The 25127-nt window shown below is 42.8% G+C and overlaps 3 protein-coding genes across 10 annotated transcripts in view; 1 reads left to right on the forward strand and 2 right to left on the reverse strand.

The window, feature by feature from the left end:
* Positions 1-16733, forward strand: part of CNOT1 (CCR4-NOT transcription complex subunit 1) — a 103589-nt gene extending 86856 nt beyond the window's left edge. For 4 of the 7 annotated variants that reach the window (XM_014788433.2, XM_014788435.2, XM_014788434.2 and 1 more), the window contains 13 exons: positions 601-709; positions 810-979; positions 1624-1876; positions 4123-4371; positions 5367-5530; positions 5732-5849; positions 7018-7119; positions 9529-9702; positions 10814-10963; positions 11652-11832; positions 14529-14661; positions 16089-16223; positions 16386-16733. In XM_014788433.2, coding sequence (XP_014643919.1) covers positions 601-709; positions 810-979; positions 1624-1876; positions 4123-4371; positions 5367-5530; positions 5732-5849; positions 7018-7119; positions 9529-9702; positions 10814-10963; positions 11652-11832; positions 14529-14661; positions 16089-16223; positions 16386-16464 — 2017 coding nt within the window. In that variant the 3' untranslated portion in view covers positions 16465-16733. The remainder of the gene's footprint in view (positions 1-600; positions 710-809; positions 980-1623; positions 1877-4122; positions 4372-5366; positions 5531-5731; positions 5850-7017; positions 7120-9528; positions 9703-10813; positions 10964-11651; positions 11833-14528; positions 14662-16088; positions 16224-16385) is intronic. The other 3 variants (XM_004431671.3, XM_004431672.3, XM_014788436.2) reach the window with 1 other exon arrangement.
* A 1401-nt stretch (positions 16734-18134) lies between these two features.
* Positions 18135-21692, reverse strand: SETD6 (SET domain containing 6, protein lysine methyltransferase). The gene is made up of 9 exons (XM_004431670.3): positions 21465-21692; positions 21170-21265; positions 20953-21097; positions 20730-20871; positions 20400-20594; positions 20163-20283; positions 19185-19365; positions 18871-19013; positions 18135-18682 (listed from the first exon to the last, which is right to left on the reverse strand). Exons 1-9 carry the CDS (start codon positions 21675-21677, stop codon positions 18377-18379), a joined length of 1542 nt encoding a protein of 513 aa, XP_004431727.2. The 5' UTR covers positions 21678-21692; the 3' UTR covers positions 18135-18376.
* An 872-nt stretch (positions 21693-22564) lies between these two features.
* The window catches only part of NDRG4 (NDRG family member 4), a 41492-nt gene continuing 38929 nt past the window's right edge, over positions 22565-25127 (reverse strand). For both annotated transcript variants that reach the window (XM_087420167.1, XM_004431668.3), the window contains one exon: positions 22565-24722. In XM_087420167.1, coding sequence (XP_087276293.1) covers positions 24568-24722 — 155 coding nt within the window. In that variant the 3' untranslated portion in view covers positions 22565-24567. The remainder of the gene's footprint in view (positions 24723-25127) is intronic.

Consider the following 25127-nt stretch of genomic DNA (forward strand, 5'->3'; position numbering starts at 1 on the left):
TATTATTGGCTATTTTGAATCTTGGTAATGATTTGCAGTTGGTTCTCAAGGCATCCTTTTTTTATTTTATTTTATTGAGGTCATATTGGTTTATAACATTATGTAATTTCAGGTAAAATTGTTATATGTCAGTTTCTTTCTAGATTGCATTGTGCTCACCACCAATAGTCTAGTTTTGATCCATCACCATACATATGTGCCCCTTTTACCCGTTTTGTACCTCCCTCCTTCTCCTCTGGTAACCGCTAATCTGCTCTCTTTATCCATGTGTTTGTTTATTTTCCGCATATGAGTGAAATCATATGGTGTTTGTCTTTGTCTGTCTGGCTTACTTTGCTTAACATAATAACCTCAAGGTCCATCCATGTTGTGCACATGGTCCAATTTTGTCTTTTTTTTATGGCTGAGTAGTATTCCCTTGTATATATATTCCACTTCTTCTTTATCCATTCGTCAGTTGATGGGCACTTGGGTTGCTTCCCTGTTCAAGGCATCCTTAATTTGGAACAAATTACCATTGAATAAAAAGGGATCTGTATTTTACCTGATAACAGTATTGTTAAGCCTGTATGAATAAAGAAATACTGATTTTTTTTCTAGGTGCCTAATTGAATGTCGGGATGAATATAAATATAATGTGGAGGCGGTGGAGTTGCTAATTCGCAATCATTTGGTTAATATGCAGCAGTATGATCTTCACCTAGCTCAGGTATGGAAGAAATTGAACAGGAAAAATGAACTCTGGTAATTGGGAAGTGTGTTTGCCGTGAGTGTTGTTTTTTCTTAACACATGGTTTCTGTGTTGCCAGTCAATGGAGAATGGTTTAAACTACATGGCCGTGGCATTTGCTATGCAATTGGTAAAAATCCTGCTGGTGGATGAAAGGAGTGTTGCCCATGTTACTGAAGCAGATCTGTTCCACACCATTGAAACTCTCATGAGGATTAATGCTCATTCCAGAGGGAATGCTCCGGAAGGGTGAGGATGAAATGCTTTGAGATCCCTTTGTATTCAGCAGTCTAAGAAAGAGCTTTAGAAATGAATGTGCAGACTTACTAACATTACCTGTTCTAACTGCTTTACCTACAACATATGGGAAGCTTTAGTGAGGCCTAATGCTGTCCGTTGAAGTATGAAAGCTTAACTAACCGCCAGCCCTTCTTTATGTAGAGCAGTACGTACAGTACTAGACTTAGTGTCAGGGTCCTATGTTAACCCTGGCTCTGCCGCTTAAAATCTCTGATTTTAGGCAAGTTGGTTTACCCTCCCTAAGCGTGTTTCTTGTAAAATGGAAATAATATCTCAAAGAACTGTTGAGAATTAATGTAAATAAGAAAGCAAGGCACGTAGTAAATATCTGTTGACTATGAACATCAGCTCCATTTCAGTGGGCACCATTTTTTGGGTCAAGATGTGGCTTAACCGAGGTCAGCCATTTGCATACTTTGTGCTCATAAGGAAACACATATGAAGAGACCAAGGATAGTTTTGTTTAAATATGGAAATGGTTAAGTGAATCATCACTCTTGTGGTTTCTGTTAAATAAGCAAATTGTCCAACTGTATGTCTGTGAAATCACAAGCATGAATAGACTGATTTTCATTCTGGATTTATTGTACTAGATTGCCTCAGCTGATGGAAGTAGTGCGATCCAACTATGAAGCAATGATTGATCGTGCTCATGGAGGCCCTAACTTTATGATGCATTCTGGGATCTCTCAAGCCTCAGAGTATGATGATCCTCCAGGCCTGAGGGAGAAGGCAGAGTATCTTCTGAGGGAATGGGTGAATCTCTACCATTCAGCAGCAGCTGGCCGTGACAGTACCAAAGCTTTCTCTGCGTTTGTTGGACAGGTAGAGCTTTTGGAAAGAAAGGTGCTTTTTATTCAACATAAGTAGGGTGTGATGCCTCCAATATTAAAGCTCAGTATTATGTACCTGTGGTCAGACAGTTACCTCCATACTCATGTAAATCAAAAATGTCATCATCATTACTCTGTTAAATTGATAAAGTTTACTTCTTTCCTCATCATTGGTCACTAAGCAGTAAAGTCACCATTCCCTGTCCCCTTTAGTTCTACTTATGCATTTTAGTTGTCACAGCTGCAAAGTATGGTGGGTCGGATAATGAATAATGAAGTTGCCAGAGGTATATAGTAATTTTACCAGCTTGATAATCAACAGTGATGGGATTATGGGCTAATAAATAAGTAAAATTCTTATAATGGCCTATGTTTAAATAAAATAAGAAAACACAACAAAATAAAAAACTTAATTATTTAAATGGTAGAGCTTTTTATTGTATTTTCTAAATTAAGTAGCTTATCTGCCTAAAACTGATAAAACATGTTCTTTTGGGAAATAGTTTCCAGTATTTATTTTCATTCAATTTGATCTAAATTGGACTTTGAATTAAAGTGTTAGGAAACAAGTCTGTAGCTAAAAGCTAGGTTTGGCAGGAATGTTTGTGAACAGGATGAACAGAAGAAAATGTAGTAAGAGAGCCATGGTACCATTTAGCATTCTGTTTTTGATCATCACTGCCTTGATGTGATGCCTTCAGCCACTGTGAGGGATTGAGACCCAGTAGTCAGTGTGTCCTAATATTACTCGGCTGACAAGAGTGGTACTTTTCCTGAAGTGGCCTTAGAATTCCTTTAGTAGAACTTTTGTTTGTTCAGGGAGAGGTATCTGCTTATTTCTGCAGATTAACCGTTATATTTCTTCAAACTGAGACCAAAGCTTAGGTGTGCCACCAAAGGATTACAAATTAGATCTCTTAGCAAATAAATCACAATTGAATGTAGATGAGCTGATTGGAATTTTAGAAGTTGTTACAAATTGGATCTACTTTTCAAGATGAATGTTACTTAGTAGATCATACTAAGTTCTCCCCTAAAAGAATCCAGAGAATTATAAAAATACCCTATTGAAAAGCTGTTACTGCCTGTTTATAGTTTGATTTCTGATTTGGATGGAAGAATTTGGAATCATTTGGTTTCTGTGATCATCGATATTTCATGGGTATGGATGTGGCACCTGTCTCAGCTCTTCCCGCTGGCTTATTTGCTCTCATTTCTTTCCATTTGAAAAAGATAATGAATTATACTTATCTATTCCCCTTTGTATCCTTTTGAGAATTCTTTTTTCCCTGTTGTGTTTCCTCTTGATCATAGCAGTCTGTCCTTGCTTCCTTACCCCGTTAGTTTTTCAGATTTCAATGTACAGAAGTCCCTTTGCTGGCCGCCTGTCTTGGCTAGGGTATATTATTGTCAATTTAGCTGTTTTGTTGCTTATCAAAAGACAGTTAAATTGTTTTAAAACTTCCAACATAACAGTCAAGTCTTCACTCTGAGCTTGGTTTCTTTGTTTAGTGAGCACTGACCTCCTTCTCCCTCTGCAGCCTTAACGCTTGTGATACTGTCTTCTTTTGTTCTAGCCAAGTAACTTTTCTGCTCTGCTTCACTTCCAGATCATATGTCATAAAATTTGTCCTTGATTCTTTCTTTTAAATAAACTTGCCCTTTCCACTTTAATTTACTTTAAGATGACTTAATTTACATTAAAATAGCTGGGTATGATCTGTGGGTATTTTCTTTTGGTACCTACTTATTGTACAAATTATTTGATTTTTCTGGTGCAGCTAGTTGGAGTTTCAAAAACTTTGTTATTGGTAAAGTCAGTTGGAAGAAATTATCTTAAATTCTGTGAGAAAGTAAAACATATGTAATTTATTTTCCTCTTTGGGGAAAACATGCATTGGCCAGAATGTCTTAATATGACTTAGTGGGTTACTAAAAGTTGGTTTAATTAGCGTAGTCAATTTTCTAAATTACTTGGCTGTGGGTTGCTGTTCAAAATTGCCATGTTATTATCTCTTTCTCAATTTCCATCTTCTCTGTTCTCCATAAAACTGGAGGAATTCTATCATGGGTACTTAATGGACAAGTCATTTTCATGACACCTTTTTTTTTCTTTTTTTTTTTTTTTTTTTACAAAGTAAGAATTAGAAATGTGACAATAGGAATAAATGAGAGAATGCTTCTTAAACATGAAAATTAAAAGTATATTCATGTGTATTATCTCATTGTGTCTTTTTAATATTTTTGTTCCCTTGGTAGATGCACCAGCAAGGAATCCTGAAGACTGATGACCTCATAACAAGGTTCTTTCGCCTGTGTACTGAAATGTGTGTTGAAATCAGTTACCGTGCTCAGGCAGAGCAGCAGCACAATCCTGCTGCTAATCCCACCATGATTCGAGCCAAATGCTATCACAACCTGGATGCCTTTGTCCGACTCATTGCACTGCTAGTGAAGCACTCAGGGGAGGCTACCAACACTGTCACAAAGATTAATCTGCTGAACAAGGTCTGAAATCCTTGCTTGTCTTAGTCTTGGTACACTTGAAGTCTGCATCAGTGGTTCTCAACCCTACAGGGCCCAACCCCTTCCCCAGAACATTTTGTAACATCCCCCTTTCTGTCCTGAAATTAAATTCATAGATAATATGTAAACATAATCACTGAAGTTTAGAAGAAGAGTATGCTGCCTTAACTGACAGAGCAAATTAAAAAAAAAATCATAATGTATTTCAGTATGTGAGTGTTTGCTAATGGCTACACCAGAAGATATTTAGGTGGTATGAGATTTGCCCCTATACACAGAATCACTGTGAATAGGATGACTAGACATGTCCACTGAAAACAGATTGGTAAGTCAAATACCATGAGTGACATTGTAGTTGTCATGATTTTCTGACAAGAAACAAAGTAGTTTTCTTTAGATTTATACAGTGGAATTCCTGGAAATTTGAATATTAAAATAGTGCAAAAATTAACTTACGAGTTTGGTCTTGGGTAATTAGAGATGGGTTATCACATCCCTCACTGTTCAGTGGAAAAATCAGGTGGAGTGCAGCACAGTTCTTTGTATGAGACATTTGTGCAGCATAACAGCTTCCCTGGCCCCCATCTACTAAATACCAAGGGAAGTATAAACCATTTGCCTCTTGTCAACTTCATGTCAACCAAAAAAATTAGATTGTTAGATTGTGTTTACCATGATAAAATATGATGTGCCATGTTGATTTCTAGAGCTTTTGAAAAACCAGTGGGCATTTGTGGGGAGTATACATGTCTGGTCCAAGAATATTGAAATTCAAAGAAAACACAGAAAAGTGCAAACCAAACATACATTGGTTTATGTATGACCTTTCTGGCTCCAGCATATAATTTTGTATTCAAATGGTATATATCGTTTCCTTTAATGTGGTGTTTAAGAATGCAAGGTAAAGAAAGCATGACTGGAGAGTGGTAAGTGAATTTTCTTCACGATTTACAAGCTCTAATCTGTGTGCTTTATAGGTCCTTGGTATAGTAGTGGGAGTTCTCCTGCAGGATCATGATGTTCGGCAGAGTGAGTTTCAGCAGCTTCCCTACCATCGAATTTTTATTATGCTGCTCTTGGAACTCAATGCACCTGAGCATGTATTGGAAACCATTAATTTCCAGACACTTACAGCTTTCTGGTGAGTATTGTTGAATTAAATAGAGATTTCCTGTTAAGGATTGCTGTTTTAGTGTAGTAAAATGCGAGTAGTAAAACTCTTGTGGATTTGAGGCATGTTGATTTGTGACATAGCTTGCGTGTTGTCTGCTTGCTTATATTCATGTGTTGGTCACTATATTTAAGTGGGACTGTGCTTCTGACTAAGGTTTCCTTTTTTCAGCAATACATTTCACATCTTGAGGCCTACCAAAGCTCCTGGATTTGTGTATGCCTGGCTTGAACTGATCTCCCATCGGATATTTATTGCAAGAATGCTGGCACATACACCACAGCAGAAGGTGTGGCTGCAGTTTATCTCCTACAGAGGAAGACTGTAACTACCTGGGGCTTATTAGCACTCTTAGTCATTTAGTAGTAATTGTACTTCTTCTGAGCTAAGTTTGGGAATTCTTTTTAATGTAGAGTCATGTCATGGAGAGAGGCTTAACAAGTACTTGACTGCCTCCGCCTGAAAGCCATTTCTCAGTGATTAGGGTATTGCTTCTCCAAGGCTGTTGTGGGCTACCTATGTCAATCTCTTAAGGGATTTTTTTTTTTTTTTAAGTTGAAACCTTGGAGCACCTCTATCTGTAGACATCTATATAAAACTCTGGGTAATGGAGCTCTGGAACCTGCCAGTTTCACAGGTTCTCACTGTACATTAAAGACTGTCACACTCCAGGTTGAAGACCTTTTGGTCTACTGTATTTGAAGAGATTAGGAGCAAATTCTAGTAAAGAATTGCAAATAAACATAGTTAACATGACGAGTTTCTCTTCCATTTTGCAATTAAATGACAAATACTATAGGAAATACCCTTGATTGGCTCTTCAGCTCAGAGGAAAATGTGACTACTATGTGCTTGACAAAAAAAACTGAAATAATCCTTAAATGGAGTTAGTTTTGTTTGGTGGAGAAGTGCATTCTAGGAGGAGGGAACAAAATATATTGAATAAAATTACCCAAGAATGAACATAATTGATATAATTGGGGAATGGTGAGCAAGCCAAGTTTGGCTAAAAATAGAAGATTCATGTTGTAAACTGGATGAGGTTACTTGCCACAAGTTGAGTTGGGAGTGGGAAAAGAGATGGTGAGACCCAGGACTTAATTAAAAGAGAGGATTGAGAAAACAGACCTAGTTGTCAGTTCCTCAGTTGGCTAAGTGTTTTGCGTTCTGTCTCAAGGTTCTCTCCTCCTCCTCTTTAAATTTTGCCACAAGCATAAGGACTTGTACATCCTGCAATTTCTGCAGCCTGTTTGTTTCAAATATCATTTCCCATTATCTCCATAATTATACTTACTCCTTTTTAATGCTAGTCAGTGTTTAAGAGAATCAGTATTCTCTAGTTACATTAATAGGAAGAAGACAGTAATCAAGTCACAGTGTAGCTGCTTGGGTAACTTTTTTGGTGGCAGAACAGCAGCTGAGTATAATTATGACTCATGTACGTTTCTTTCTTTCAGGGATGGCCTATGTATGCGCAGCTACTGATTGATTTATTCAAATATTTAGCGCCTTTCCTTAGAAATGTGGAACTCACCAAACCTATGCAAATCCTCTACAAGGTAATTAATTCAGAGTTATGAGTTAAAACAATTACAACTTAACACTTAAAATACTCAAACACTTTTAACTGGGAAAATGCAGCCTAATTTTTGAAGTATAACATATATTCAGGAAAGTGCAAAAATCAAACATACTTGCATAACCAGCCCCCGCACATAGGGTATTCGTATATTCAACTTGAGTAGATACTACAAGTTTAGTTTTCATTTGTAGGTTAGCCATTTGGATATCTCCTTTTCTCATGTTCCTCTTCCAGTCTTATGCTCGTGTTTCTATTGGATTATCTACATTTTTCTCATTTTTTATAGAAATTCTTCCTATATTCTGGATGTAAGCCCTTTGTTGATATATATATTTAAACATCTCTCTTGTGGCTTGCCTTTTTGCTCTCTTAAAGTAAGGTGTTTTTTTGAGGAATGGGAGTTTTTAATGTAGTCGAAATTATCAGTTGTTTACTTTCATTAAATGTTTTTTGTGTCTTGTGTAAGAAACCTTTGCCAATCTCAGGTTGCATTCTGTTTTGCGTGCACCCCACCCCCTGCCAAGAATCTGTATAATTCTGGCTTTTACGTTTAGGTCTGATCTATCTCAAATTAATTTTTGTGTATGATGAGGTTCATTTTCTCCTCCTTCCTCAAAACCCCCACCCCTCACCCCCCCATAAAAACTTTGCAATCACTTTCATTTCTAAAAGCTTGCTAGGATTTAGATTGAGATTGCACTGACTCTTATAGATCAGTTTAGAGAGAATAGACATCTTAATATTGAGCCTTTCAATCCCTGAACTTGTATATTTCCATTTAGTTAGTCTTTAATTTTACTCTGCAGTGTTTTGTAGTTTTAAGCATAGAGATTTTGAACATCTTTCCTTAGACTTATTCCTAGATAGTTGATGTTTCTTGTGAAATTGTAAAAGATATCTTTTTAAAATTCTCATTTCCCATTTGTTGGTGATATATAGAAATAAAATTGACTTTTGTATATTGGCCTTGTATGCAACCACCTTGCTAAATTTACTTTTTCTGAAAGTTCATCTGTGTATTTCGGGGCAGGAGTGTATTCTTTATACACAATCATTTCATCTCATATAGCAGCAGGTTTTTGTTTTGTTTTTCTTTTTCTTGCCTTATTGCACTGACCAGTAACTTAACTCCAGGACAGTGTTGAATAAAAGATAGTGGTAATGGCATGCTCATCTCATTAATGATCTAGAGAAAGCTTTTAATAATTCACCATTAAGTATGATGTTTTTGTAAATCTGTAGTTTTGTTTTGCCAATACCATTATCTGATTAAGGAAATGCCCTTCTATTCATACTTTGCTGAAAGTTTTAAAATCATTAAATGGGTATTGAATTTTATTGAATGCTTTCTTTTGCATTGAAGATAATGTGATTTTTTTCACCTGTTAATGTTGTAATTCCATTGATGTTCAGACGCTTGTCACCATTGCATTCCTGGACTGTTTGACCGTGACAATCACTATTTCTGTTTCTAATATTTAGGATTTTTGTATTTGTGTTCATGAGAGATTTTTATAATTTTCATGTCAGGTTTTGGTATCAAAGTTGTGCTAGTTGTATGCTGTGAAAGAGTTGGAAAATGTACTCTTTTTCTGTTTTCTTAAGATTGTGAAAATAGTGTTAATTTTTCCTTAAGTATTTGTAAGAATTTGCCAGTAAAGCCATCTAGGCATGGAGTTTCTTTTTGGGAAGCGTTTTAACAACATATTTAACTTCTTTATTGTAAAAGACTATTCAGATTTTTTTTTTTGTTTGGGTTTTGGTAACTTGTATTTTTCAAGTAATTTGTGTACTTTATCTGAATTGTGAAATTTATTAGCATAAAATTGTTTAATATTCTCTTAAACTAGTTTTCATGTCTGTGGGATCTGTAGTGATGATACTTTTTCATTCCTGATATTGGTAATTTGTGTTTTTTCCATGAGTCTTGGTGTAGGGTTTATCAATTTGATTAATCTTTTCAAAGAACCAACCTCTCGCTTTGATCCTCCACTCCCCTTCAGGACTTTTTAAAAAAATGTAATTGATTTCAGCTCTTTCTTCTACTTCCTTGGCTTTTATTAGCTGTTCTTTTTCCAACTTCAGAAGATAGAAGTTTATGTCTTTGTTTTTATTTTTTGTTTGTGTCCAGCCTGTTCTAGCATATGTGTTTAAGGCTATAAATTCCTGATACTTAGTTTTTCATGATTGCAAGATGTAAATATTTTGGTAAATCACTTGTGATATTATTGTTAGTGTTAAAGTCTATAGCTTTATGTTATTAAAGTATACTTTTGCCTTTTTTTACTGGAGTTAAATTCATAATAATAAAAATGTTACTCCCGTTTTCTTACTTAGTGTGGAAACGGCCAATGTTTTTCTTTTTTTTTTTTTTTAAAAAAAATAGGGCACTTTACGAGTGCTGCTGGTTCTTTTGCATGATTTCCCTGAGTTCCTTTGTGATTACCATTATGGATTCTGTGATGTGATCCCACCTAATTGTATCCAGCTAAGAAATCTGATCCTGAGTGCCTTCCCAAGAAACATGAGGCTCCCGGACCCATTCACTCCTAATCTGAAGGTAAAGTTCCAAACAGTTCAAGGAAAAGAAAGTTATGTCTTAATATTTCAGTCCTTTATCTGGTAAGTGGGCTGTTTAACCACCATTTCCCCAACATGCACACACAAAATTATTTTAGGTAAGGGTGCTCTTTGGGGGGAAGCAGTCATGTTATTAAGCCTGATAGGGTGTGATATAACTGTGGAATATTGGTTCACAGTTATTTGTCTAATTGCTGTTTTCAGTTAATTTTGATATTAAATTTAGCTATATTTATTTACAGATCCTCAACCTAGGTGTTGGGGCAGTCATTTGCCAGGTAGCTCCCATGTTGCACAGAATTGCAGAAGAGACAGACCTTCGTAATGTCCATATTTCACGGGTGTTGTCTATGTGTGCACTTGTGTTTTGTTTAAATTGTTGAAGTAAAGGAGAGAAGGGACCACTTAAAATCATGGTTACTGTGATTTTGATGTATTTTCTACTCTTTTTTTTCTTTCACTTGCATTTTTTTTTAAGTAGCAAGCATGATGTTGTCTTGTTCTGCTGGGGTGTATTTTCAAATACTAGGGCTCTTGGTGAGTGAAGAATCTCATTGTGTACTCTTACTTTGAAATCTAAGTCCAGGAAAAAAAAAACAGTGGTGCAAACTAGACCTCTCCACGAAAGTTACCTATCCTGCCTTATTCTAGAAAGATAATATAGTATAGAATGAGAGATTTCTATCATTTTGTATATAAATTCTTCTAATTAAAGATTAATAAAAAGTGGGAGCTCTAGGGGCCAGCCCAGTGGCGTAGTGGTTAAGTTCACGCACTTTGCTTCAGCGGCCAGGGGTTCCCAAGTTTGGATCCTGGGCAGGGACCGAGGCGCCGCTTGTCAAGCCATGCTGTGGCGGCATCCCATATAAAGTAGAAGAAGATGGGCACGAATGTTAGCCCAGGGCCAGTCTTCCTCAGCAAAGAGAGGAGAATTGGCAACGGATGTTAGCTCAGGGCTAGTCTTCTCACAAAAAAAACCCAAAAGTGGCAGCTCCACTCTTCAATTTTAGAAAAGCAATCCTAGCATAGATATCATTTGCTATTAACTCCTACAGATGCTTCTGGTTGTGATTCTTGTATTTCTTTGGCAGGTGGATATGTTGAGTGAAATTAACATCGCACCCCGGATTCTCACCAATTTTACTGGAGTGATGCCACCTCAGTTCAAAAAGGATTTGGATTCCTATCTTAAAACTCGATCACCGGTCACTTTTCTCTCTGATCTGCGCAGCAACCTACAGGTTAATTGGTTTGGCTCAAACTCGCAGCTGTGTCTTTCATAGAACGCACTTTCGATGCATAGTTCTGTGCATAGCCTGTTTGGGAGTTAGTCTTTTCAACCTGATTTAAAGATTTTAAAACATGTTGTGATTCCTAATGCTTAGATGAGATTAACTGGATTATACGTTTACTGGTTCATCTTGTCAGTGACACAAAGCTATAGCCTTGGAAGAGCTGACCAGTGAGTGGACTGATTTTCTGTAAGAATAGACTCCTGGTGGTTCCCTTCAGTACTCCAAGATTTTTCTAAATAAATGGATTCTGGTTTGATTTGCTGTATAGAAAATGACTTGAAGTTGTATTATCTTTCCAAACCAAGGAACCACAACTTTCCCCCTTTTCAAATCTTTTTTATAATTGAGACAGTGCATGTTTTGACTTTATAAACTTTATTTTTGTGCTGGTACTTGTTAAAGCTTTGCCTTCCCCAGGGAGGTCATGTTTCTGTTGTTGATACAGGTACCCTTGGGCAGCTGTGTAGGTGTTAAATAACCTCACAAAACTCAAGCAAATTTCTAAAATGTACATTGTAAAGAATGTTGAGCAGTTCAGCTTTTCTATGAAGGCAGAAAAAGGGTTTAGAAATATTGGTGCTTAGATTAGTCCTGTGTGAGAGTAAGTCAGGAGCTTTCTGTTCTGCTCATTTAGGTATCCAATGAGCCTGGTAATCGCTACAACCTCCAGCTCATCAACGCACTGGTGCTCTATGTAGGGACTCAGGCCATTGCACACATCCACAACAAGGGCAGCACGCCTTCAATGAGCACGATCACCCACTCGGCTCACATGGACATATTCCAGAACCTGGCTGTGGACTTGGACACTGAAGGTGAGTGAAGCTAGCCAGTTCTCACAGTCAAGTTCTCTGCACTTTTTGCTAGTCTGGTCATAAAAATACTCTAAGCCACAGTAGAGGAAGAATGTTCTGTCAATATCTTTATGGTCTAGCTGGTTATTTTATCTTTAATTGGATAGTATGTGCTCCATGCAGAAAACATAGAAAAGCATAAAGGACAGAATCATCCAGAATCCTTACCTCATCAGTTAATGTTTCAGTGTGTATGACTGCAGTATTTTTTAGTGTGAAAATAAACATGTTCCCTTTTGCTAGTCTCTCTTTAAAAACAGGCTCATGTTACATTGTTTCATTAGCCTGCCTTTTCCTCCAGCATTTATTGGTGCCTATTTGTGAGGCAACGTGTTAAGCATCAGGTGTATAAAGAGAAATGAATAGGATTTTCCTTACCTGCTCTGCAAAAAGTTTATAGTATAATTCCTATTGTAAGTTGCATCTTGCCTGGCTGAACTACATTTCTTTTGGTTTTCTGTATTCATTCTTATATAATAGAGACTGCAGTCGGTGCTAACCAGCTATACAGTCCTGCTCATTTTAGCACACATACAGTTTAGGAGGTTGCCTAGTTTTTTTTTTTGTTGTTTTTTTTTTTTAAGATTTTTTTTTTTTTTTTTTTTAATTTTATTTATTTATTTTTCCCCCCAAAGCCCCAGTAGATAGTTGTGTGTCATAGTTGCACATCCTTCTAGTTGCTGTATGTGGGACGCGGCCTCAGCATGGCCGGAGAAGCAGCGCGTCGGTGGGAGCCCAGGATCCGAACCCGGGTCGCCAGCAGTGGAGCGCGCTCACTTAACCACCAAGCCACGGGGCCGGCCCTAAGATTTTTTATTTATTTTATTTTTTCCCCCCAAAGCCCCAGTAGATAGTTGTATGTCATAGCTGCACATCCTTCTAGTTGCTGTATGTGGGACTCGGCCTCAGGATGGACGGAGAAGTGGTGCCTCCATGCGCACCCGGGATCCGAACCCGGGCCACCAGCATTGCAGCACGCGCAGTTAACCACCAAGCCACAGGGCCGGCCCGGAGGTTGCCTAGTTTTAACTTTGCTATGGATCCTTGAGAGACTTGAGCGTGTGTGTGTCTGTGCCATATATAGACACACACACACACACTGCATGCCTGTTTGTGGATGGGATTTGAGACAGCTTAAAATCAAGATTTGTTTTTTTTTTTTTGTGAGGGAGATCAGCCCTGAGCTAACATCCATGCTAATCCTCCTCTTTTTGCTGAGCAAGACTGGCTCTGAGCTAACATCTATTGCCAATCTTCCTCCTTTTTTTCTTCCCCAAAGCCCCAGTAGATAGTTGTATGTCACAGTCGCACATCTTTCTAGGTGCTGTATGTGGGACGCGGCCTCAGGATGGCCAGAGAAGCAGTGCGTCGGTGCACACCCGGGATCCAAACCCGGGCCGCCAGTAGCGGAGCGCATGCACTTAACTGCTAAGCCACCGGGCCGGCCCAAAATCAAGATTTAACATAATTGAATACCATTATGTCCAGAGCCCAGCAAAAAAAGAAGGGCAGCCTTTAGGGGAAGTGTTAAAGCTCATTGTGATAGCCTTACAAACATGAGTAATATCAAGCAAAGGCAGACAACCAAACCCAGTTAAGATAATAGATATTTTTTCCAATGTAGTTTAAACTAGCAGATCTCAAAATGTGGTCTGGGAACCCTTGGGGGTGTCCCTAACACCCTTTTAGAAGCACTGTATCAGATCCCGGGCACACACCGACGCACCGCTTCTCCGGCCATGCTGAGGCTGCGTCCCACATACGGCAACTAGAAGGATGTGCGACTATGACATACAACTATCTACTGGGGCTTTGGGGAAGAAAAAAGGAGGAGGATTGGCAATAGATGTTAGCTCAGAGCCCGTCTTCCTCAGCAAAAAGAGGATTAGCACGGATGTTAGCTCAGGGCTGATCTCCCTCACCAAAAAAAAAAAAAAAAAAAAAAAAAACACAAAAGAAGCACTGTGTGAGGTCAAAACTATTTTCATAATAAGACATTTGCTTTTTTTCACACTCATTTGTCACAAGTGTACAGTGGAGTTTTCCAGAGGCTACATGAAATATAATATTGAAACAGACTGAACACAGAGGCAAAAATGAGAATCCAGCTGTCTTCTATTAAGCAACACTAAAGAGATCTGTGAAATGTAAAAAACAGTAACAAACTCCACGAAGTCTTTTTGGAAAACACTTAATAATGTTCTATTAATATGCAGTAGGTCTTTTATTTTTAAATTAATATTTTAAAATCCTTTTTAAAATACTGAAATAAAACCCACAGAGGGCCGGCCCTGTGGCTTAGCGGTTAAGTGTGCGCTCTGCTACTGGCGGCCCGGGTTCGGATCTCGGGCGCACACTGACGCACCACTTCTCCGGCCATGCTGAGGCCGCATCCCACATACAGCAACTAGAAGGATGTGCAGCTGTGACATAGAACTATCTACTGGGGCTTTGGGGGAAAAATAAATAAAATTATTAAAAAAAAACCCCACAGTAATGAAAACTCTCTGGGGACCTGAAAACCACTGGTTGAAACCAAAGAATAATTTGAAAGCTTATATCAGAACTCCAAACCCTAGCCAGTCAGAATGATTTGTCTTCTCATGTTGACCATTCAGAGCCAACTCCTCACCAAGCTGAGTTTTCTTGATTTCTAGGTCGGTATCTCTTCTTGAATGCAATTGCAAATCAGCTGCGGTACCCAAATAGCCACACTCACTACTTCAGCTGCACCATGCTGTACCTTTTTGCAGAGGCCAACACTGAAGCTATCCAAGAACAGATCACAAGGTAAGAAAGAATTTTGTTTTTCAGACGTTTCTGAATGATGCCTCTTTCCCTTTATTTTGAATACTGTGAGTGTTTTTTCTATGCGTTCAGGGTTCATTGAGCATCTTTTACATGTCTATTTAAAACATCTTTTACATGTGTTAAATGTGGGATATAGTTGTGAACAAAATGGTCATGGTTCTTGCCCTCCTAAAAATTAATCTGATGGACACAAAAACTCAAAAGTAGAGAATCACAAATCATAATCATTGCTGAAATAAAAACTAGTTTACAACAAAAGGCACCAACATTTTGTTTGACAGTCAGGAGTTTCTCTCAGGTGGTGGTGGCAGTTTTAATTAGAATCCTGAATCACACAGACCTATTAAAGAGCTTGGACTTTTCATTACCTCTGGGTTTGAAAGGTTTTAAGCAGGAGAAATAACAGGATCATCATACTTGTGTTTTCCTAACAATAGTTAGGAATCTCTTGCAGATTGCTTAAGACTGTATACAGCATTAGAGACTGGGAAGTGGGTAGATTCTAGTGACAGAGATAGTACATACTTTAAAATGAAAAACTGGACAAGACTTTTTAAACTTGCCCCTTCACCAAATATTGTTTCTGGGTATTAGATATGGTATTCCTTAGATTTATATACCACAAATTGGTATTTTATTGGATGTTAGATGATAATGTCCTATTTTGTGATTATATATAAAGCTGTAATGAACTTCCTTGTACTTATCTTTGTTCTTATGCTTATTTCCTTAGGGTAAATTTAGAAGTACAATTGATTAGGCCAAAGGATATGAATATTTAAGCCAATACTGCCATTCAGAAAAATTACACCGGGGTCGGCCCCGTGGCGTAGCGGTTAAGTGCGCGCTCCACTGGGCTCCACTGCTGGCCAGCCGGGTTCGGATCCTGGGTGCACACTGACACATCGCTTGTCAGGCCATGCTGTGGCGGCATCCCATATAAAAGTGGAGGAAGATAGCACAGATGTTAGCCTAGGGCCAGTCTTCCTTAGCAAAAAAGAGGAGGGTTGGCATGGATGTTAGCTCAGGGCTGATCTTCCTCACAAAAAAAAAAAAAGAAAAATTACACCAATTTACACATGTACTAGTAGTCAGTGAGTGTGCATTCTTTAAGTGATTACTTTCTGTGCGCCGTGTAATCTGATATTACCCTTCCTTTAACTTAGTCTTCTAGGCTCAGTAATTGGAAGAGGCAGGATTCAAACCCAGGTGTTCTAATCCCAGAATCCGCTTGCATTAACCATGCTATAGAGTATAGAGATTGATCTACTTGTGTTTAGTAAAGCTAACAACTTCTGCATATAGTTTAGTAATCAGGGAGAAGAGTTAGAAAGCAAGGTAGTGGAGTAGTAGTCATGAATTTGTATGTTTCTCTATGGATTGACTAACTTTTTCTCCTTCTCCAGGGTTCTCTTGGAACGGTTGATTGTAAATAGGCCACATCCTTGGGGTCTTCTTATTACCTTCATTGAGCTGATTAAAAATCCAGCGTTTAAGTTCTGGAACCACGAGTTTGTACATTGTGCCCCAGAAATTGAAAAGTGAGTTAAAAGGACTTTTTAATTGTCTGACAGGTGAACGAGAATCATTTGATGGCTCCACCTTGGGTGGGTGATTTAAGAAGGCAATAGTAGCCAAAGCTAATGAGATGCAAGGTGTTATCAGGCTTTTCTCACAAATAAACTTCTGTCTCCATTCTTTAGGTTATTCCAATCCGTCGCACAGTGCTGCATGGGACAGAAACAGGCTCAGCAAGTAATGGAAGGGACAGGTGCCAGTTAGATGGAACTGCATCTCTCTTGTAAATGTGTCAGCCTGGAGATCCTACCGTTCATAAACTGGCTGAAGAATCCTTTCAGCTCTTCCTGACTTTCCCAGCCCTTTGGTTCTCGGGTATCTGCCCCAATTACTGTTTGGGTCAGCTTCCTGTCTATGTGGGCACGTTCCAAAGTTTAAATGCATTTTTTGACTCTTGGCCAAAATTTAGAAGATGCTGTGAATATCATTTTGAACTTGTGTAAATATATGAAAGAGAAAACCTTTGTCTGGAACTTCTTGGGTTTGTGCAAAATGTGTCCAAGGCAAGTAGAGAAACTGGTACCTGCCCAGCTTGTAATTGATGAGGCTGCTGATGCCATGCCCTTGTCTGGGGCATAGCTCCATGTCTTCTGACATTCCTGGTGTCCCAAAGAACAGCAAAAAGTCAGTTTAAATATTACGTAACTTATTTTTTTAACGTGGACAGAGGACCTTGAAAATCATTAAGTTGTTAAAAATGTGGATGTGCTAGAATTTGGTATGCCAGGGAACATGGGAAGAGCTGGCAGCTGCGATCCCATGGGTTTTTGTTTTGTCTCTTCCTCAAATTTAGAGTTGACTGCTGGAGAACCTACCACCTTGGGCCCTGTGAGATGCAGTCAGCTCTTTTTTATAAAGGGAAACCATACCAGGCCTAAAGCTCCCCCATCTCTCTCCTGATAATTGTAAATTGTGGGAAAAGGAAAGGGAACCAAATAGTATGAATTGCCCTCCCCTGTTATTCCAGTGAATGGCCATACAGGCTAAGTGGAACAACAAAGTCAAAAGGACCAATACAACCCCTTTTGTAAGGATTTTGAATGTTTTGTAAATGTATTGGTCCCTGTGTTGTATCTTGTAGCCTTTCTAGTTCCTGGGCTTTAGCTCCCCTACTTCCTGTATGTGTTTGCATACTGTAGTTAAACATTAAAGTCATGACACACATGCGAGTCCACTGTGCCTTTCTCAGTAGCAGCAACCAGTGCTGGTGGTGAGGAGGAACGTGGACAGCCCAGCCTTGCAGAGCCCAGGGCCACTGGGAAACACCAGCAACTTGACTGGTAGATCTTTCCCACTGGTACTAACCACCTGGCACTATAGAGTTTCTACCTGTTCTTTTCAACAGTGGAATATTGCTGGAGCAGGCGTCTATGGTTAAACTGAATCACAAAATCCCCCCCCCCCATTTTTAAATATCCTTTACCCTCAGGGTGTTTTGATATAATTTTTAAAAGAAAATAAGTATCTATTTAAAACTCATTCCACTTAATACCTTACCTTTAATGACTGTCAAGTTTTATGGCCAGAGAGGACAAAAAGGTTCAAGATTAAATGGTAGAAAACTTTCTTTCTTACATGAGTGGGGCTTGAATGTCATTGGTGTCTTAGGGTTTCTTCCCTGAATAAGGGTGAGTTGTGCCATCTAGAACAAACTTCACACTGCTGAGGAATTAAAACAATTGCTCTGAGCGCCAGCAACATAGCTTACTAAATTCTTTAACAGGAAGGGTCTTTAGTGACTTGCTCAAAATAAACCCAGAGTTGAACCAGGTCTACTTTCAAAGTCCATGTCATTAAATGCTAGACTACAGCAAGACCTATTACCATCACATTTCAAGACCTATCACCATCACATTTTGAACTTTGGTTCAAACTGAGAACAAAACAGCTATAAAATTTATTGGTCTTAGAAACAATTAGCAGTGATTCCCAATCCTTAAATATGTCACCCTTACCTCCGAGTTAATCCTAGCACCACACCTTTACTACTTTTCCTTTTGTTATTTATAAGAAAAGCAAAGCAAAAGGTCCAAATTTTCCTTCTTTTCAAGCATCGATGACTATCAGAATAAAAATATGTCTTCTCATGGAGGTTCTTCAGCTAATAGGAAACCTGCTAATTTGTTAATTCCAACAACTGGTGTAAGATCATCTTCTGCCCATAACGAACCTGTAAGGCCTGCTGTTCCCTCCAGCTGAGTTTGGCGTAGACCTCCTTATTACTGAGTAAATCTTGATCCGCTTTTAGGTCTGTCGCATAGGTTTGCAGGGTCAACAAAACACTGTTGCGCAGAAGCTGTCTCCAGGATGCTTTGAGCTTGGGGATATTTGTGATTGTCAGGCTGTCCTCTTCCTTTTTATCATCTGCCCATCCATCCTGGTCTTTAAACTCCCTGAACTCCTCAGCAGGCATGCACAGTACCTAGAAGCAACCATAGGGCCCATTTAATTAGGATGTACTACTTGTATATTGCTGAAATTGATTTAGAGAAGCCAACCTATATTGGCAGCATTCAAGTGTCCTCTCCCTCCATCCCACCTTTCCTCTTTCACCTAGCTCTAAATACTTAAGCCATTTTCAGCATTAAATGGTCATTTTCAGCTCTTTACCTTGAGTGTGGCAGTCAGTTCCTCTTCAGTCAGCACTTCCTTCCGCCCAATCACAAAGGCTCCCTCTTCCCCTACCATCTCCAGCTTGCATAAGAACTCCCAGCGTTCATACAGTAGGAGCTTTTCAGCTTCAACTTTTGTTCCTGTAGATAGAAAAGTAATAGCGTGGAAGTCTCAGTATACCAAAGAGCTCATTTTTCCTTAGTCTACCACCTTGTCCACAAAACAGGGGCAACTGCTATTTAGCAGAGTACCTGGGGTGGGGATAGAGACATATCCGCCCGTGTCCAAGGTTGTGTTAATTAGATACTTACCCTGTAATGCTGCTTCACGAACTGTCACCATCTGAATGTCAGCTGTGTCATCCGTGTTGTCAGGATATGGTTCAACAAAACCGTACATATGAATTAGTTGCCAATTAGCCATTTGCCCATAAGTGTTGAAAATCTCATGGCCTTTAGGAATGGGCTGAGTGGCCACCATCCGAAGACAATTCTGGGGTGGAAGGGAGAAGCTGGGGCCAGGCCCTTACATGGCCAGGCCCATGAAGATTACTTCCCTCTTGGGAAGAGCCTCCGGCAGGTATAGTTCAGCAATGGGACTGATACCTACCAACATTCTGCCCTTAGTTCCTGAAAGAGGTGAGGCTTACAAAGGTTGAAATCAGCCTCAATCTTTTATTAGGTGACTCTCTGCTATGTCATCTTCAGCACTTAAAAAGTTGTTACATTTTAAAAATGAACAATTAAGGGCAGATCAAAGTAGCAATCACAAATGGAGGTAAGGATTAAAAAAATAGCCATTCCCTAATTTTTAATTCTATAAACTTGGATCTTTTCTTGCAACCTTCCATATAGCAAACAGAACTGATATATAAACACAGCCCTGGTATCATCGTAGACCTCTGACCTATGAACATCCCCTCCCCTCCCCCTTCCTCCCCAAAAGTATTGACACTACAGCTGTTCCAGGCTGCTGTCCACAGGGCCCCAGCACAGTCTTGGTTCACTGGCACTGCAGAGTAGCCAAGCTCTAGCACCAAATAAAAGTATATCAGAGGATTAACTGCAACTTTCTTTTGAGGGCTTTGAGATGTTTTGTGTTCAAACTATTTCACTGGAATATGCAAACAAAGTACACACAGGAGGAGCTAACTTCACTTCATTTTCAGCACGAGGAGAATGGAGCCCATTTAGCCCAACTGCCAGGCCAGCATAAATGACAGGCACGTTTGAATCAAATGCCCAGTCATCAATGCACATAAGAACAAGAACTGGGAGGGATCCACTCACTGGAGAGTATTCTAGATTGGCATTGTGATTGGCTAAGTGGTTTAGTATGTCTGCAGCAGGCACCATCAAAGGAGAGTTTGGCTCCTTTTCATCCTCCTCTTCCTCCAGTGGTTCCTGAAAGCTGCCACAGAGAGAACTTGGCTAAAGCCCAGTGTAGGATGAGAAACTGGGGGTGGGGTTCTCTGTCCCTCAACAGAATTCTAAAAGAAAAGGGTTCTTAAGGCTCTGCTCACTGACCTGTAGGCCATCACAAGAGCTACCAGCTGGTGGTAGAGTTCCAGGGAGCGAACCCTGGGGCTGAAAAGATCAGGGTGGGCTTCCATGAAGGGCAGCACGATGGAATAGTACTCGCTGCGGATGTTGGCCAAATCCTTCTCCACGGCCTCAGGTACGCCTGTGCCCTGCAGCAATTGCCGGCGCTGCTCCTCTGGCCTGCAGTGACACCCCCACTCACGTTCCCTTCACACACACTACCAGGACTAGTGCTTGAAAGCCCTATCCCCGGGGCAGGGCAGTTGGAGCCAGGCTAAAGTGCTGGCGCTCCCCACCCGCTCCTACGGCTCTCACCAGAACATCGGGTGCTCCAAGCGGCCCAGCTCGGGCCAGAGGGCAAAGTAGGGGCTCCAGGGCGAGGCCGGGGCCTGCAGCTCGTGCAGCAGCGCCAGCAGCAGCGGTACCCAGCCCGACTGGCTCTGCAGCGCGCCTCGCTCTGCCGGAGACACAGAGGTGAGAGCCCCGGCGTGGCCCCGCGGGCCCGCCTCGATGTCCCCTCCCTCGCCGGCGTGCCCACCTCGCTCCAGCAGGCCGCTGATGGAGCAGGTGTGCTGCGACAGGAGCGCGGCCCGCGGCACCGCGAACAGCAGCTCCCCGGGCTGCACGCTCTCCTGGGCCACCATGCCGTAGCCGGCCACCGTGCCCTGCCGGCTCACCGCCACCTGAGCAGGGGGAGCGGCCGGTCAGAGCTGGCCCGCGCCCGCCTCCGCCCCGCCGCCCGCCCCCGCACTCACCTTGGGACTCAGCTCCAGCCCCACCCGCCGGCACCAGCTCAGGAAGCCGGCCACCGGGTCCGGGTCCGGGTCGCCGGCACCCGCAGGCCCCGCCACCTGAGACAAACGAGCGCAGTGGCGAGGCCCCGCCCGGAGAGCTCGCGGGGGCGGGAGGAGGCCGCGGCGCGTGGGGCGAGGGCTCGGGTGGGGGAGGGGAGGCGGGAGCGGCGGGGCATGCGCGGGAGGGAGCGGGGCGCGGGAGAGGCGCGCGGCGCGGTGGGCAGCGGTGGGCCCGCGCCGGCCAACCGCGACTTACCCGCCGGCGCTTCGCCTGGGTCGCCATGGCCCGAGGGCGCCGGGCCCCGCCGGTCACTACACCCGCGCGGACGCTTCCGCTGTCCCCAGCCACACCTCGGGGCGGGGCCTCTGTCCCCGCCCCGGCGCCAGGGCCACGTGACGCTGGTTGCAGCGTCCACGCGGAAGACCAGTGCGGATTTGCGCCTGGTGAAGTCTTTCCACCTGAGAACATCCTTCTTGAGTCCGGGCGTCCCCAATTGGGTTTAGAAAATGTGCGGTCGGGTGCAGGAAGACGTGTCCCCGTGCCGCCTCGAGCCTGGTTCTGAGCCGGGCACAACCCTCCCCTTTGGTCTCCGACAGCTGCGACCTCTGGGCGTAGAGGTCCGGGTGAAGAACAAAATCTGGTTTCTGGATGCGAAGCCCATGGCCTCGCGGCTGGCCGGCTGTGAGCGCACCCAGGTGGGCGGCCGGCCTGCCTTCCTGATCTCGACCCCTCGTCATCTAACCGTTTTTATTTGCTCAATTAGAGCAGTTTGTGTGTTTGTGTATGTCGGAGTGGCGTGGGGAGGGCTCCTAGATCTAGAATAGACCTCCTCTGTCCGCACTTGCTACTATAGCCCTCGTTTTCATTTTCTGCAAGCACATGATGAGTTTTATTTTTATTTACTTCCTTATTAGCTGACACACAGCAGGAACTCAATATTTATTTATTGGGTAAATGGATGAGTGAATGAATCAGAAACGGTGGTTAAACATGGGGAAGTAGCATGCTGTTAACTGTAAGAAAAGGAGGCCGGGAATATAGAGGTTAGAAGCATGGGTTTTGAAGTGAAACGATGCCAAAGCCAGCTGCCGGCTTGGCCTCCAATTAGGGCAAATCCTTTATCCTTACGCTCAGTTTCCTCAGCCTTGAAACTAAGATAATATCTACCCGGTAGAGTTAATGTAAGGATTGGTAAGATAATGTGACCAGAACTGGAAACATAGAGATGGATGGAAACGCCTATCCTCACCTGACACCCCCAACCCGACCTAAACCCAAGACGCACCAGCCTCACCAGCCTAAACATGTCTGCTCAAAATCTTCCCACGATGGACATGGCGTCACCATACTCGAAATCTTCTTAGTTTCTTTATTAGTTTTTCAGCACAGTTAACTCTTTCTACATTGACAAGGGTTTTTATTTGTTTTACATTTTGTCATCTCAAAGTCTCATGACATCAGCCACCAGAATACACAAAATTAGGCTCTTCACTTTGTACAGAGAGGAAAATAATAAACTCCGTTAAAAGTTCACTTTGACCAAAGAAGAGACAACCTCCAATGGAAATCCACACGCAGGAGGACCCAATATACATATATATATAATGTATAGATATTTATAGGTATCTCATCTGAAAGAACACGGCAAAAAAGAAAATCCAAGATTCGCAGCGCTATCTACAGTAACAGGGATTAATCCTACCAGCTCTTCAAACAGTCACATTCAATACTCGAAGGAAGCACATGAGTGAATAGAACTGGGGGCAGACTAACACTCCACCGGGCTCTAGAGGAGTCTAGTAATGGCTTAAGATTATAGAAGGGGGTGGTGTGTGTAGAGGAAATGGGGATGCAGGTGTCCTCCCAGCCTCAGAGCACCCCATACACACCCCCTCCACAGCCCTGCATTTTTCATTGTTCTCCCCCCCACCCCCTATCTTTACTGGTTTGGGGGTTTGTGGCAACTGATTTAGGCTGAGACAAATGGCTTCTGGTTTCCGGGCCAGGAGATTCTACCTGATAAGGTGGGTGGATGGGAGTATTTGTTCAGTCCTGGGCTTCGGGCGGCAGGAGGGGGCTGGGGTGTGTGGGGAGCCTTTCTCCTCTGCCTGGCCCTTGTTCTCTGCAGGAACCTTCACCTCCCACCCCAGGACCCAGCGAGCCCCAGGCCCAGCCCGCTCCAACAGGCTGAGATGGTGATGTGGGGCTGCGAAGTCTGGCTACCCTGGACCAGTTCTCTCCAAATAAACTTTCTCTTCTTTCTTAGTGATGCTTACATGACACACTGGCACAGCTTGACCAGAACTTTCCCTAGAAATACACGTTTCTGGTGGCCTTGGCTACACTGCTGCTGATTGGGTTGTCCTCCATGGAACCTGGGGGCAAAAAGGGGTCTACAGGAACTCTCAGCCACCGCTCCTGCTGGCTCCCAAAGGCAGTCACCACCAAGTTCTCAGGGGTGCACCCAACACTCACAGGCTATCCCAGCCTTTAACCTCGGCCCCCAAGTCTGGTCCCTGTGGAGATGGAGGACCAGGCGACTTTCTGCTTCAGGGTCCTGGCTAGAAATGGGACAAGGCCAGGAGGTGGTGGAGAGCATAGGCTGGAAGGAACAGTCTGTGGGGTTCCTGCCCTCAGGGTCCTCCCTGTTCTATCTTCCTTGGGCAGGAAAACTCTCTTCAGCTTCTGCCTGCCTGGCCCTACAGCACTAGCCCTGCAGAGCACCCCCTTGTGGCCACTGTTCAGATGATTGTCATGTGTGCTACAAGACAGAAACAGAGGTGTTTGATGGAGGGGTGAGGGGAAAGGGGCCTGCAGAGCTCCAGGGCTCCCTGCCTCCCAGGGCTCCCCACTGCAGACAGCCAGGAGACACCTGGCTCTCATGCCAGTGCCCGAGCTGGACCTCGTGCTCCTGCTATCCCACCACCCAAAACCCCGTCCCATCTTCAAACCTGCCTGCCCGGGGGGGTCGTCCATGCTCACTCTTTAATCCAGGATACTATCCTGGAGCGTGGCCAGAGAAAGACTCATCTCTTTCCTTAGCTAATCTCCTTTCTCCCAGGACCCCTGCCCTGACTGTGCCCGGGCCATGGAGAGTTGGAAGAGAGGGGTCTAAGTCAGCCAAGCAAGTTAACAAGGTGAGTGGGGGAGGAGTGAGCCCCTCAAACCATCTGGAGACCATTCTGCTGCAGCATCTAAGATGGCTCCCTTCATCTTTTTAAACAAAAGAGAAGTAACCCCATTTGCTCCCCTTTGCCCTCACAAAAATAAACTAAAGGGAAAAGGAGCTGGCGCGAGGATGGCAGTGGGACGTCGAGGAGGATGGGGGCAGGTGGGCGTCTTCACGGGACCGAGGGCTTCAACAGGACACCTCCATGGTGTGGTTGACCTGGCCCAGCCCCTCACTGCTCTCCGAGTGGGTGCAGGCCTGCGCGCGGCTGCCGTCCACCGAGCTGGCGCTGGTGAGGGACGCGGTGCGAGAGCGGGCGAGGCGGGTCATGCTGGCTGAGGGCACTGTGGACAGAGACGGGAGCCCGCGTGAGGGCCAGCAGGCGGGCCGGGCGCCAGCAGGCGGGGCAAGGATTCACGCAAGCAAAGCGGCCAGCGAGACCCGTTCTTCCAACAGCACAGAGGCCCATCTCAAGCCAGGGCTCTGCATCTGCTCTGTCAAGCCGGAGGCATGCAATGCCAGCAACAGTGGGTGAGCCAAAGGGCGGGGGCCAGGGGCCCCGCAGAGGCCAGCAGGACCCTTCTCACGGCAGCTGGCCAGAGCAATGGCCAGACGGGTGGGAGTTGACCAAGCATCCTTGAGCTAGTGCAGGGATGGGACGTGTTTCCAACTCTGCCTCCCTCAAGAGCATGATGGAGCAGGGGCAGTAGGACTTCTGTAGAGGAGGACAAGGTGTGGTGGCCTCAAAT

Source organism: Ceratotherium simum, chromosome 30, assembly GCF_057802395.1.
Source record: "Ceratotherium simum simum isolate JZ-2026a chromosome 30, ASM5780239v1, whole genome shotgun sequence".
NCBI classification, from domain to species: Eukaryota; Metazoa; Chordata; class Mammalia; order Perissodactyla; family Rhinocerotidae; genus Ceratotherium; species Ceratotherium simum.